The 15,732-nt window shown below is 42.5% G+C and overlaps 1 protein-coding gene across 2 annotated transcripts in view; it reads right to left on the reverse strand.

The window, feature by feature from the left end:
- Nucleotides 1-15,732, reverse strand: part of adamtsl5 (ADAMTS like 5) — a 97,788-nt gene that overhangs the window by 42,046 nt on the left and 40,010 nt on the right. For both annotated transcript variants that reach the window (XM_061664357.1, XM_061664347.1), the window contains exons 4-6: nucleotides 5,102-5,274; nucleotides 3,919-3,979; nucleotides 3,158-3,263 (exon numbers count right to left, since the gene is read on the reverse strand). In XM_061664357.1, coding sequence (XP_061520341.1) covers nucleotides 3,158-3,263; nucleotides 3,919-3,979; nucleotides 5,102-5,274 — 340 coding nt within the window. The remainder of the gene's footprint in view (nucleotides 1-3,157; nucleotides 3,264-3,918; nucleotides 3,980-5,101; nucleotides 5,275-15,732) is intronic.

Here is a 15,732-nt window from a genome sequence, read left to right on the forward strand (position 1 = left end):
CAGTATTAGTTTCTCACAAGATACTAACGTGTATGCACCACATCCTAATGTGTGCTCACCAGATGCTCAGGGGATACATTTTCCAGTAATTTTTTTTTTTTTTTTTTTTTTTTTTTTGTGGAGTCGAATGCTCATAGTGAGATAATGGCTGCAGAGCCAATGCAAAACATGCCTAACAGCGTCATCAACCAACTCAAGGACGTTATTACTGTTATATGTGGTCTCTAAATATTTTATAATTTTAACAATTCAAGCTATCATAAAGAAGCTACATGTATGAGGAAATTACATACAGTATAAGGATGGGACACAACTTCATGTGAGCATGCGTTAGTATTTTTTGAGCACAGGTTCGTTTCGCGTGCTTATGTGATACTAACATTTTCTCAATGTCCCCTTTTGGGCTCTGTAAAACCCTATGCCAGGGGTATCAAACTCATTTTTATTGCGGGCCACATTGTAGTTACGGTTTCTCTTAGTGGGCCATTAAACCATATAAATGTTTCATCGCCTCCTCATATTATTACATAGACACAAGAAATTGAAGGACAACTAGTTTTGAAATCAGAATTGAAGGATAATAGCTTGTTAAGCTATTGTTCAAGTTACTGTAAAAGAGGGGTTTGGTAAGCAAAAAGTGCTTGAAATTTTGGAGAAGATTTGGTCAAGAATCATGGAAGTTGCACCTGATTTGCTTTCACGGGCCACATAAAATGATGTGGCGGGCCGGATTTGGCCCGCAGGCCTTGAGTTTGATACAGGTGCCCTATGCAAATGTGATGGATTAAATAAATGAATGAAAACAATCAGTTAATCTGATGATGCACAGGCCTAAACTAATGGGAAGATCAAATACAACCCCAATTCCAAGGAAGTTGGGACGTTGTGTTAAACAAATAAAAACAGAATACAATGATTTGAAAATCATGTTCAACCTATATTTAATTGAATACATGACAAACACAAGATATTTAATGTTCAAACTGATCAACTTTATTGTTTTTAGAAAAAAATCATTAACTTGTTCATGTTCCAAAAAAGGACACTAATTGTTGAAGCTTTGTAGGTGGAATTCTTTCCCATTCTTGCTTGATGTAGAGCTTCAGCTGTTCAAGTCAGGGGTCTCCGTTGTCATATTTTACGCTACATAATGCGCCACGCGGCACGGTGGGCGACTGGTTAGAGCGTCAGCCTCACAGTCCTGAGGACCCGGGTTCAATCACTGGCCCCGCCTGTGTGGAGTTTGCATGTTCTCCCCGTGCCTGCGTGGGTTTTCTCCGGGCACTCCGGTTTCCTCCCACATCCCAAAAACATGCATTAATTGGAGACTCTAAATTGCCCGTAGGTGTGAATGTGAGTGCGAATGGTTGTTTGTTTCTATGTGCCCTGCGATTGGCTGGCTGCCAGTTCAGGGTGTACCCCGCATCCTGCCCGATGACAGCTGGGTTAGGCTCCAGTACGCCCGCGACCCTAGTGAGGAGAAGCGGCTCAGAAAATGGATGGATGGATAATGCGCCACACATTTTCAATGAGAGACAGGTCTGGACTGCAGCCCGGCCAGTCTAGTAACCGCACACTTTTACTACGAAGCCACGCTGTTGTAACACGCGCAGAATGTGGTTTGGCATTGTCTTGCTGTAATAAGCAGGGGCGTCCATGAAAAAGACGTTGCTTGGATGGCAGCATATGTTTCTCCAAAACCTGTATGTACCTTTCAGCATTAATGGTGCCTTCACAGATGTGTAAGTTACCCATGCCATTGGCACTAACACAGCCCCATACCATCCCAGATGCTGGCTTTTGAACTTTGCGTCCACAACAGTCCGGATGGTTCTTTTCCGCTCTGGCCCGGAGGACACGACGTCCACAATTTCCAAAAACAATCTGAAAAGTGGACTCGTTGGACCACAGAGCACTTTTCAACTTTGCATCAGTCCATCTTAGATGAGCTCGTGCCCAGAGAAGCCGGCGGAGTTTCTGGGTGTTGTTGATAAATGGCTTTTGCTTTGCATAGTAGTTTCAAGTTGCACTTAGTGCTGTAGCGCCAAACTGTATTTACTGACATTGGTTTTCTGAAGTTTTCCTGAGCTCATGTGGTGATATCCTTTACACATTGATGTCGGTTTTTGATGCAGTGCCGCCTGAGGGATCAAAGGTCACGGGCATTAAATTTTAGTTTTCGGCCGCTCACATGTAGTGATTTCTCCAGATTCTCTGAACCTTTTGATGATATTATGGACCGTAGATGATGAAATCCCTAAATTCCTAGCACTTGTACATTGAGGAACATTATCCTTAAACTGTTCGACTATTTTCTCACGCACTTGTTCACAAAGAGGTGAACCTCGCCCCATCTTTGCTTGTGAATGACTGAGCAATCAGGGAAGGTCGTTTTTTACCCAATCATGGCACCCACCTTTTCCCAATTAGCCTGTTCACCTGTGGGACGCTCCAAACAGGTGTTTGATGAGCATTCCTCAACTTTCTCAGTCTTTTTTGCCACCTGTCCCAACTTCATTGGAACGTGTTGCAGCCATAAATTTCTCAATTAATGATTATTTGCTAAAAACAATAAAGTTTATCAGTTTGAACATTACATATCTTGTCTTTGTAGTGTATTCAATTAAATACAGGTTGAACATGATTTACAAATCATTGTATTCTGTTTTTATCTATGTTTAACGCAACGTCCCAACTTCATTCGACTTGGGGTTGTAATATTACATTATCCAAAACAAAACTACATTAACTTTTAAAGAAACATCCATCCATCCATTCATTTTCTGTACCGCTTCTCCTCACTAGGGTCGCGGGCATGCTGGAGCCTATCCCAGCTATCTTCGGGCGAGAGGCGGGGTACACCCTGAACTGGTTGCCAGCCAATCGCAGGGCACACATAAACAAACAACCATTCGCACTCACATTCAAACCTATGGGCAATTTAGTGTCTTCAATTAACCGTGCCGCCTGATAGAAACATGTCCATTCATATACAACCACAGTACATGGGTAGGTCATCAGTAAAAATGGTTGATGCTCTTACATTACATTCTTTTGTATGATTAATTTTCAAGGGATCGGAAACACTCAAATGATGGATGTCTATTTCGTAATACAAGTGATATAGAAAAACTGTGACGTGAGTTGTCTCACGAACCTCCATGAAAGGTAGTCCATCTGAAGGAGTTTCCTGTCACCAGCTGTCTGTCATTGAAAGCAGCACACTGCATCTCTCGGAAATCTTTTGAGCCAGGAGGGCACTCCTGCACAGAGGTACATGGGCATTAAGGATACAGTTCTATTGTAATGCTGAATTATGATGTATATTACCAACCCTGGCTCATGGTAATCCAAACCCTAAAAGTAAACTAACTTGCAAATTAGGCCTCCAGGCACTAAATTACACACACTACAATATATAGATGCTCAGATTTTTTTCCCCACGAAAAAATTGATGTTCCCGTCAAAGTGCAGAAAACATGTCTGGGACTTGTGGCTGTTTACCAGAGCCTTGAACTGAATCACTGAGTACAAAGTGCAACATGCACTCACAGTCATCCTGAAACAAGTTTCAACTCATCTGTGAGATCGTCTACATGCCGGTATGGGCTGTCGTGATTGCCTGTCCAAACAGACCCCCACACAACCCCTCATGTATGTAACACGGTAGGTAGCAGCTCTGACACTCGACTGCGGCACGATAGCATGAGACCTCAGAGCTCAGAGTGGCGCAGCGAAGACAAAGGTTAATATGTCTGTGAAATTCCACTTCACACCCTGAAAGGGCTCAGCTGCAACATTATCTCCAAACACGCCTACATGCTCAACTTCAAGAGAAAACATCCGCCATTGTCCAAAAACAGAATTGAAAATTGCGTGGCAACTTTGTACAGTGTTGAAATCTTTATGGTGAATGACCTCAGTGTTGCAGATCTTGTATTGTCTGGGATCACCTCCACATGGTCCTCCCGCTGGGTTTCTGCCACACACAAAGACGCGAATGGGACAAAATTAAGTTTTTGTGTTCACTCAGAAGTAACTATTGGATACTGATTTAAAAAAAAAAAAAAAATCAATTATATACATTTGATTTTAAAATACAATAATTTTTTCATCATGTTTTAAATTTATAAGACAGTTCAAACCATTCAAATGAGGAAAAAGTATATATACTGTATCAAACTGTGACCAGCAGAGATCCACGTCTTCTAGCAGCAGGAATCTTAGCTTTATTAAATAACCTATGGTTCAGTTTGCATGAGAGGTGCAATAAATAAAAACCAAGTGATGCTCCGTCTGGTTCTACCACTTCTTACCTCAACAGATAATAATGAGTCATTAAGGAACGCTGTCGGTCCAGATGCTCCTCATGTTAATTGTCAATCCCTTCTAAAACCCAGGATTTTCCCTTTTTAATTGTTTTGTTTTATACAGTATATGATAACAACACTGAAAAACAAAGGGGAAATCCTGGCTTTTACAGGGGCTAAAGAAGTAATGTGAAGGGCATCTTGACCGATATTGTTCCTTAGAGACTTAATGAGATTTCGAGTGGCGGGGCAAAGTCAACCGAGCAATTTTCTACCTTCAGAGGCAGTGTCCATTGTCCAAGTCATAACAGAGGCGGGGCGCTGACTATGTGTAAGGGTATTGTAAAATAACCAGGCTATGAAGAGTAACACCTAATGCTCTGCTTACTTCTCCCGGCCTTTTGTTTTGAAAGCAATTGCCGCTATCTGACAAGTATTTTAGTAAGCCACCCTGGACACTGTGTGAAAGGACACAAATTTGCGGCAATATCCTGCATCAATTAGCTTTGTGTAAAAGGCAAAAGGCAGATAAATGTCCGATCTTCTGTTACGGCTCCAATGCAGCAATTTTGCAGGATCTCTGTGTAAAGAGGTTTCAGATTTCAGACAAAAGGTATCATTTGGAATGTCATCAATGTCTTTTGAGAAGTCAGCCACTATACGCTGTATGTATAGGAAGTGAAATGGGGTCAAATGTGTCCGACTTGACCGATTCTTTTTAAGCATTCAATGTTTTCTCCCTCTTTGAAATGTGTGCCTACACACCCAGTATATTGTAAAATGTTTCTAACCTGGTGGTGCAGTTTCGTGTGCGCACAGAGGCACCGGCCCCACAACTTCGTGAGCACACAGACCAGCCGCTCCAGCTTGCCCATTCATTCCTAAAGTGCAGCTGGCGTCGAGTTCGTGCAGGACGGCCCAACAAGCCTTCACCATAAGGATTCCATGCAGAAACCCAGGAAGCCTGAGATGGAAAATAGAGGTGAACACTTTAATACTGACATGGAAAGTAACCGGTACTGTAGGGCAGCCGTGGACAAGTGGTTGAGACCTGTTTGGGGGATCCTGGTTCAAATCATCGAGCGGCAGACGATTGTGGGCAAAAAATGTCAGTTACGACAGTGTTGACAATCCTAGCTGGCGAGGATTTGGCAATGGACTATAAACACCCAACAACGCCCCCAGGTTTGTGTGTTTGCCGAGTTCTCTATTGTGACAGGTTAAATGTAGAAGACGAACGTCATGAACATCTCTGTGTTAGTGACAATATAAAATAATTCAAATTCCACAGTTAAGCTTGCAATTATTGATAGCATGACCATACTTTGAATTGTAGTGATTTCTTTTGGGGATATCTTTTTGCTGAAAATCACACAAGAAAGTGGCAAAAGACAGACAGAGTGTGAAGAGATATTGAATTTTTTGAAAATGCTGTTTTTAATTATTTTTTAACATCCATCCTCTCATTTTCTATACCGCTCGTCCTCATTAGGGTCAAGTTAGCCAGATTCAATCTCAGTTTACTTTTTGCCGAGGTGAAGGCATCGGTCCTCAAACACCCAATCGCAGTATTTTATTTTATTTTTACAAAAATCTCAAGATATAAAACAATATTCAAAATTTCTCGACATAGTTACAATGCTCTAGAGCAGAGGTGTGAATCAAAGTTTTGTCGCAGGCGACATCGTGGTTTTGGCTTTCCTCAAAGAGCCACGAGGACTGTAAAAATCATATCAATGTATTAATACCTCATCATATTATTACATGTACAAATTTGCCCCTTCATTTCATTGTTATTAAATATATTTTTAACAACAAATTTAATTTGAAAGATTTTCTGCCAAATTGAATAGAACAGGTCTATTTATCAAGACACATGAAGTAGACACCCTTTATTTGCATTGTTAAATAATGTGATGAGCTGAATTTGTCGTGTGTGTGTCTGTGTCTGTGTCTGTGTGTGTGTGTGTGTGTGTGTGTGTTCCAGGTTTTGTCTTCCTCTTTCTCATTTCTCACACACCTGTTCCTGTGAGCATCTTCACCACCTGTGCCTCGTTCATACCTAATTACCGATTGTATTTAACCTCGGGTCTCGTTCCCTCTCGTGGCCAGTTCGTTCTGTCATGAACGGAACAGAGGATAGCGTGAAATTAAATCACTGTAAAAAACAGGTACCCTCTTCCTCTCATCTCCACCGCCTTTGAGTTCCTGGAGGGAGCCAAGGTTTTCACCAAACTGGACTTAAGAAATGCATATCATCTAGTCAGAATAAGGGAGGGGGATGAATGGAAAACAGCATTCAACACACCAACAGGACATTATGAATATTTGGTAATGCCTTTTGGGCTTACTAACGCTCCAGCTGTTTTCCAGAACCTCGTCAATGATGTCCTGCGTGACATGCTGAATGTTTATGTTTTTGTTTATTTAGATGACATTTTGATTTTCCCCCCGGATGAGGAGACTCATATTATTCATGTCCGATCTGTTTTGCAGCAGTTACTCAGAACCAACTATATGTTAAGGCTTAGAAATGTGAGTTCCACAAGGCGTCAGTTTCTTTTCTGGGTTTTGTCCTGGCTCAAGGTGAAGTCAAAATGGACCCTTGCAAAGTCGATGCAGTAATCAATTGGCCTACTCCCACGTCACGCAAAGATGTACAAAGGTTCTTAGGGTTCGCAAACTTCTACAGAAAATTCATCAGGAATTTCAGTTCTATAGCCTCTCCTTTGCATGATCTTACCTCGCCACACAAACCTTTTGCATGGAACCCGCTTTGTCAGGCAGCGTTTCAAAAACGTAAGTCGAGCTTTACCTCCGCTCCCATCCTTACTTTGCCAGATCTCCAACAGCAGTTTGTGGTAGAAGTCGATGCGTCTGATGCCGGAATAGGAGCAGTGCTCTCCCAGAAATCTCTCAAGGATGATAACTTACATCCTTGTGCTTTTCTCTCCAAAAAACTGACCCCAGCTGAGAAAAATTATGACATTGGTGACCGTAAACTGCTGGCAGTCAAGGTGGCCTTGATGGAGTGGAGGCACTGGCTAGAGGGGGCACAGACTCCGTTTTTAGTATGGACAGATCACAAGAACCTTGAGTATATTAAGACTGCTAAAAGATGAAATGCGAGGCAGGCTAAATGGGCTCTGTTCTTTACTAGATTTAATTTCACGCTATCCTCTGTTCCGTTCATGACAGAATTTGGCATAGTGGCTGGTCTGCTGCACAGTTCTGAGGTTCTTTCTATGCACCGTGCTTATGTTGCGTTTCTCCGGCTTCCTCCCACATAGGCATTTTTAGCATCTTCAACCATTGTGTGTGTGTGTGCGTGTGTTTGCGTGTGTATGTGTGTGAATGAAGGAAGACATGGTTTGTGAGAGAGAATGGGTGTGTACGGAGAGTTATGTATGATTTCTCACGGAAAATATCACAGAGAGATGTAACCACCCGGAAAACTGTGTTAGTCTGTTGGATAAGGACCGTCACAACCAAACAATAAAAGTGATTAAAGAAATCTCAGAGGTGCTCTTCAAACACATTCCAGAGTTTGTGCCCTGGAGAAGGAGTGAAACTGGCAACATTCCCATCAATTTCTCATTCAGGAGCTGACTCACACCCATTTACTGGAACTCTTTCATCGCACAGACACTCAATGGCTGTGTGTCTATGAACGTGAGCTGTGGTGTATGAGCCCAGAATGATGTACAAACTGAAAATGTGTGAATAAAATAACCACGTGCCAGGCAGTGGCGGCTGGTGGAGTAGCACCAGGGGGGTGGGCGCTATAAGCAAATATATATATATATATATATATATATATATATATATATATATATATATGTGTATATATATATATATATATATATATATATATATATATATATATATATATATATATATATATATATACACATACACACTGTATTTTCACGCCCATAAGGTGCACTAAAAGCCTTAAATGTTCTCCAATATGGACGGAGTGCCTTATAATGTGGCGCGCCTTATATGTGCACCGAGTTCCAACATCTATAAATGTTGTGTGAGGAACGCTCCGCTTGACTTTTTGTTTTTGACCGCTTGACTGACTGGGAGCATTACCTGCCGCTGCTTATACAGAGGAAAAGCGGACGTGGTTGAGGACAGCATGCGGACGTAAAGGGGGAAGGGTGCATGAAGGAGGACGCTAAAGCCACGCCCCCAGTTGGTATATAGCGCCGGGGTGTGCATTGTTCAAAACAGCATCGGTTTGGCTAAGGACCCCCGAAAATGGCACCTATGAAGAGACACACTCAATAAGCACAGTTTAAACTTTAAGCTACCAGTTACGTGGAGGAACATGGGAATCGAGCAGCCGCGAGAGAATTCAAGATCAACAAATCCATGGTTCGCAAGTGGAGGAAGCAGGAAAACGAGCTTCGCCAAGTCAAGAAGACGAAGCTGAGTTTCCGCGGAAAAAAAAGAAAAACAAAACGCGGAAACAAGGCGAGGTGGCCCGAGTTGGAAGACCAACTTGAGCAATGGATTAATGAGCAAAGAACAGCCGGCTGGCGAACACAGTTTTACTAAGACTAGGAGGCAGCACCGGGCAAGTTACGCCACAATTTGTGAATGGATTGTGGATGTCGGGCTGCTTGCACTGTTGTTCGAGCTTTCGTAAAAGCCGGCATCATTTCTGAGGAGCCGCACGGCAACGAGACTGACCTGGCGTGTTTGATTGAGAACTTGCCCAGCTGTTCATATATATATGTATATATATATATATATATATATATATATATGTATATATATATATATATATATGTATATATATGTATATATATATATATATATGTATATATATATATATATGTATATATATATATATATAAGGCCAAAATGTACTATCTTGGTCTCATCAGACCAGAAAATATTTTTTCTGGTCTGAACATAAGAACGGAATCACGCATGCCACCAGCATGAGTTCTCACTCCTACCTGTCTGTTTTCCTGCTCTGCTTGTTTCCACACACACGAAACACACAAGTCGCTCAAAACTCTTCTTGTGGACTACAAACAACCACCACACACCATATTATCCCCATGTCACTGTTTTTTTTTCTATGTTCAGTGTTTGTTTGCTACCCGTCAATGTACTAAATATAGCATCATTATCACCCTCTTTAAATAACATTTGTCAACACAAAACCAAAAATCTTCCCGAAAACTGTCAAAAACAACAACAACAACAAAGAATACATATTACCCAATCTATTTAAAATTACCATTATATGTCACACTTAACTTTTGTGTCATGGAATGTCAATGGCATTCGATCCCAGGCAAAGAGATGATAATTAAGATTATGGATTATATCACTAAATTTAAAACAGACCTCCTCCTATTACAAGAAACGCACCTTATTGGGTCAGAAGAAAAAAGCTTCATTGACTCTAATTTCACGCAGGCTATTTCGGCCTTTTATAACAGTAAACAAAGAGGAATCTCAATAATAGTTCATAAAAGACTACTTTTTACAATAAATAGGACAGTAGCAGATCCAGAAGGCCGATACATAACTATACCGGCTACAATATTTAACAAACTTTACACAATTGTTAATGTATATGCTCCTAATAAAGATGATCCAGCCTTTTTTCACACGCTCTTTTAATACTTGCTTAACTTGTCAGCCAATTCTGCAATTATCATGGGAGGCAACTTTAACCTTACGCTAAATCCCCTAATAGCCATCCATTTTCTGAGCCACTTATCCTCACTAGGGTTGCGGGAGTGCTGGAGCCTATCTCAGCTATCATCGGGCAGGAGGCGGGGTACACCCTGAACTGGTTGCCAGCCAATCGCAAGGCACATACAAACAAACAACCATACGCAATCATATTCACACCTAGGGGCAATTTAGAGACATCAATTAATTTACCATGCATGTTTTGGGGATGTGGGAGGAAAACGGAGTGCCCAGAGAAAACCCACGCAGGCACGGGGAGAACATGCAAACTCCACACAGGGGGATTGAACCCCGGTCCTCAGAACTGGGAGGCAGACGCTATAACCAGTCGGCCACCGTGCCGTCTAAATCCCCTAATAGATCGCTCAAATCTCCAAAATAGCAACCAGCCACAATGAGCCAATATATTACAGCAGTATATGGACAAATTTGGACTTTTGACATATGGAGACTGAAAACCCGTACAAACCCGTACGTGCGGGTTTGCTTGGGGTGTGGCATCCTCAGCCACCGCGATGCAGCCACATCAATTCCACGTCACTTCTGTCAGTCATTGTGCATGTGAAACGGTCTCAATTCACTTGCATGTGTGCGTAGGCACACAGCCCTGGGACTTTTTCGTTGGGTGTGGGGCCCCACTTATTGCGACAAATAACTCATGAATATGCAATTGTATCCCCTCACTCAGACTCTCGTCCTATAGACGTTTATAATTTACATAGCCACTCCCACCACACTTGAATTGTACAGCTTGGTATCACGACCCTTGTCCTGCATGCTTCTTCTGCTGTCCTTGTCCTGTCCTTCTCTCACAGGGTGTAGCACTACTGCCCCATACAACACTCATACCTAATGTGTCATTGTTCTAGATATATAAGGATTCACTTTTCTCATCTTGTTCATAGTTAGGGTGTTGTCTTGTGTCTTCTTTTCTCACTCCCCTCTAGAACCTTTCTTCTGATCGACTGATTCTGAATAAATATCAAATTATAATAGTAAAAAAACCACAGCAGTAGCTTAAAACTCCACTGTGACACAGTAAAACTGTTCCGGCATAAAAGAGATACAGTTTCTTCATTCTGCTTGAGCTAACAGCTTGAACAGGACTAAGAAAAAAAAGATACACTAATTTCGAGCACAATAATAAATCAGGAAAATGTTTCGCAAACCAACTTCAATGTAACAAAGAAAAAACACAAATTACATCTCTCCAAGATTCAAATGGCAAATTTACTCAATCACCACAGGATATTAATGATATATATTAATGATATATACTGCAACAGTAGCTTATGTTCAACTCATAAAAAGACAAATAGAAACGAAATTGAAACTTTTTTCAATAACCTAAACATCCCTCAATAAACCAGAAAGTAAAGAGTTTTTAGATGCCTCATTAACCCTCGCAGAGTTACATAGGTAGACAACAGGGAGAGCTTCAGGCAATGATGGGTTTTCCTCATAGTTCTACAAACATTTCTGGTGTATACTAGAACCACTATTTTTCAGAATCATGATAGAGATAAAAGATAAAGGCCTAATTAGAAGCCATATGAATAAAGCTGCAATAAAACTACTACTGAAACCAAGGAAAGAACCCACTCATCCAGCTATTACCAACCTCTAATCACTAATTAATACGGACATCAAAATCATATCTAAGGCTTTAGCCAACAAACCCGAAAAAAATCTCCCGTCGTTAATACATTCTGACCAAACAGGTTTCATTAAAGGACCGAGCTCCACCAACAATATCAGGAGACTGGTAAACCTAATAAGTATGTCTCAGCATAATCATCTAAAAACTATTGTCTTGTCGCTAGATGCAGAAAAAGCTTTTGACAAAGTTAACTGGTCTTTTCTTTTTGATGTACTTTAGAAATGTGGCTTCGGTGACTCATATATTCACTGTACCGCAGCGTTATACAACTCACCCAAAGCAGGTGTCACCACAAATGGGGTCACATCATAAAGTTTCACTTTACAAAGAGGAAGTAGACAAGGATGTCCTCTCTCGCCCCTGCTATTCGCATCGAACCACTGGGAAGAGCTTCACTAATATTAAAAGGTATCTGTACTCCTATGTCAGAACAGAAAATCAATCTTCACGCAGATTATATCCTTCTTTATTTACAAGAACCCAAGGAATCACTTCAAACAGTTTTTAACCTCATTAAGACATTTACGCAATTATCAGAATATACTATCAAAGCAGAATGGGGATTTAACGCACCCAACTTCAAAGACTATTACTTAGCTAGCCAAATACAGTACCTCATTAAATGGTTATGTCCTAATGTTGAACAACAATGGAACTAGAACAGTTAGCCTGCAATATCACCAAACCTTCAGACCCATTTATCAGCACCAGTCTCAAATGTTTCAAGAATCCGATCATTACTGCCACTTTATCAGCTTGGTGGCAAAGTCTAGAAACCACACAATCTCAGTTAGCACCGTATCATTCCTCCCCAATCTAGCACAATCACCAATTTTGAGATGAACAAAATATCCATTTACTGCAGCTCATGGGAATAAAGTGGAATTGACCTCCTACATCACTTATTAAAAAATTATGTTTTCATGTTATGTGAAATCTTATTGCAAGAATTTCAAATTAGAGGTGGTAATCTCCTTCAAAACTATAAAGTTAGAACAACAATTCTAAAAAGCTTCTCAACACACCCGAATACATTAGAACTACCCATTTTTCTTCAGAAGATAGTAGAACTACTTCCGCAAAACAAAAAACTCCTTTCAAAACTATAAAAATTAATCTCAAGTACTAATTTAATATACTTACCAGTCGTAAAATTGGAAAAAGACCTCTCAGTGTCTACTGACATTGATTACGAGGCACAAATCTGGAGCACATAACACATTCTTAATGACGGTAGTTGACAGCTAATCCAGTTCAAAGTACTCCATATATCACACGTTATGCAATATAGTATGCATAAAATGGGCTATTCAAAATCAGACGTATGCACTCATTATACTGAAAATTCTCCGGACACTTATTTGCATGCTCTTTGGCATTGTCCACCCTTACAGCACTTCTGGTCACTCGTTACACCGAAACTTTCCTTAGTTTTGAACTGTAGGATTCCAATTTCTCCTCATCTTTGTCTGCTGGGTGATTTAAAAGGTACAGATCTTCCAAATAAACATGCTCAACCATCCATCCATTTTCTGAGCCGCTTCACCTCACTAGGGTCGCGGGCGTGCTGGAGCCTATCCCAGCTGTCATCGGGCAGGAGGCGGGATACACCCTGAACTGGTTGTCAGCCAATCGCAGGGCACATAGAAACAAACAACCATTCACACTCACAGTCATGCCTACAGGCAATTTAGAGTCTTCAATTAATGCATGTTTTTGGGATGTGGGAGGAAACTGGAGTGCCCGGAGAAAACCCACACAGGTACGGGGAGAACATGCAAACTCCACACAGGCGGGGCCGGGGATTGAACCCGGGTCCTCAGAACTGTGAGGCTGACGCTCTAACCAGTCGGCCACCGTGCCGCCACATGAGAAATTATCTCTGCCAAACATAATAAGCAAATAAATAACTTTAAAAAATGTTGGTCCCCCTTCATTAAAATGGTGAACCTTGAAGCTTGATTTTGTTTGCCTGGGAAAGAAGGTCATACAGAAATGTAATGTGTCATGTAAAAAAGATGATGATGAATCACCTTTTATTGTCATGAACATGCATGCATGTACACGAAATTTGTTCTCTGCATTTAACCCATCACAGTGAACACATGCACATGTTAGTGGAACACACTGGAGCAGGGGGCAGCTGAAGCATTTCGGGGTATCAGTGTCTTGCTCAAGGACACCACAGCCATGAGTCCGGGGGAATGTTGGCGGATGGTGCAGTCGGGGTTTTGAACCTAGGTCCCCCATAGTGGCAGGCAATGATCTTAACCATTGGGCCACGGATTATGGAATGTGACCAAATCATTTCTTGTCATTTTAGACCACTGTGCAGGGTCACTTGCATTTATTTGCATTTGGTTGGGGGTTGGGGGAGAGTTGGAATTAGCTGTAGGGTGGGGAGGAGTTTCCCCCGTCTCTGTGGTCTGCCGGACGTTCGGGCCGGGCCGGGCCAGATCCGCAGAAGTCTAGCCTCTTACTCCACACACTCTGAAAATTTTTCGTAATCACACTGTACATACTCCGCACATTGGGCAGATTAATATCTCATTCAGGCTCCCCCCCTTAACTACTCTGCCGGTCCTCCAGTTATAATGTCTGTGGGGGGAGGGCAGGGTCATGCTGGGGAGGACACAAGGCCAGGTTTCCCGGCACTTCAGCCTGCTCCCTGGCTTGCCATGCCTTTCTCTCACGGATTTTTAATGCACTACATACATTCGCACATCCTTGGGGTGCTGGTTGGCCTGGGTGAGGGTGACGGTTGCGGGTCAGTATTGCCTTGTGACCGTCTCGCCTCACCCCCACCAGTTTCTCCAATTTTAATGCACTACACCCCACCACACACAATCAGGGTACAGGGATAATGGTTGCCAATCGGGATAACCATAGTAATAGGGTGGGTGGTGGGTTTTTTCATTTCTCTTGGCTTGACTCCTGGGGCCTCCCACTCCGGTTGTTGGGCCGCGGAGGGGTGGGGTCCACCCCCACTTTGGGCCCCGCCTTCCTCTCCCCACTCTTGGCGGCCTCCCCCATCCTTGCCCACGAGGGGCGCTTAACATAGGCTTGCTTTGGCGGCCTTTGACCGTTTTTGGGTGGTTGCTGTTGGTGGGTGTGGCCCTCATACTCTCTGGGTGTTGTGGGGGTGGTGGTGGCAGGCGGGGGGGGCTCGCTGGATGGGGGGTGGTCAGGGGATTCGGCGTGTGGGGTGGGGGGGGGAGTCCGGTGCCCGTGCCCGTGCTCCTCCCCTTGGAACTGGTCGAGGCGCTTCTGTCGGACTCGGGACCTCCCTGGGTCCTGGGGGGTCAGTGGAGTCCCCCTGGTTGGGTCCCCTGTTGGACGGGTGGGGGGGCAGGCTCAACCTCCTTGATGTGCCGGCTCAGCAACGCCATACACCAGTTGACTAACATGGAGGTGATATGGAGTTAATTTACTAATAAGTTCAGTAGACATCCTATCGGCTTTTATTACTTGTGTTGTGATCACTAACAACAACACAGGTTATACTAACATATCAACTCACAGGTTCTTACAGGTCTTTAGACACTAAAAATTATCCCACTCCACCATTCGTCTATAGCACTGCCTTGCTCATTTTCCCACATCCTGTCCTGCCCTTTTCTGTCCTCTCTTATCTTGTTCTCTTGGTGACTTATTGCATATCCTCACCGGGTGTGTGTCCCCCCCGACCCATCTACAAATGAATGGCAAATGTTACTTGTGTTCAAAGACTGTCTCACTATTGTTCTGCTGTGGTTCTCACCCCTAGTCCCCTCTATCCCTCTGTCTGTCCCCTAAAACCCTTTTCTGCACAGCTGCATTTTCAATAAACATCAAATTAATGAATTTGTTTTAAAGAAGCAGAGGGAGTATTTCAAACTCCCCTGTTGCACAGCAAAGCTGTTCCAGCACAAAGGCAGACAGATCCACCATACTGCAAGTCATGCAGCTGAAGAAGACAGGTTTTTAACAATAATAATAATTACTATAGGAAAGAGTAGTGGAGGCTAGACTCAGGCCAGAAGTAAGTATTCACGAGCA

The sequence above is a fragment of the Phycodurus eques genome, chromosome 2 (assembly GCF_024500275.1).
Source record: "Phycodurus eques isolate BA_2022a chromosome 2, UOR_Pequ_1.1, whole genome shotgun sequence".
NCBI classification, from domain to species: Eukaryota; Metazoa; Chordata; class Actinopteri; order Syngnathiformes; family Syngnathidae; genus Phycodurus; species Phycodurus eques.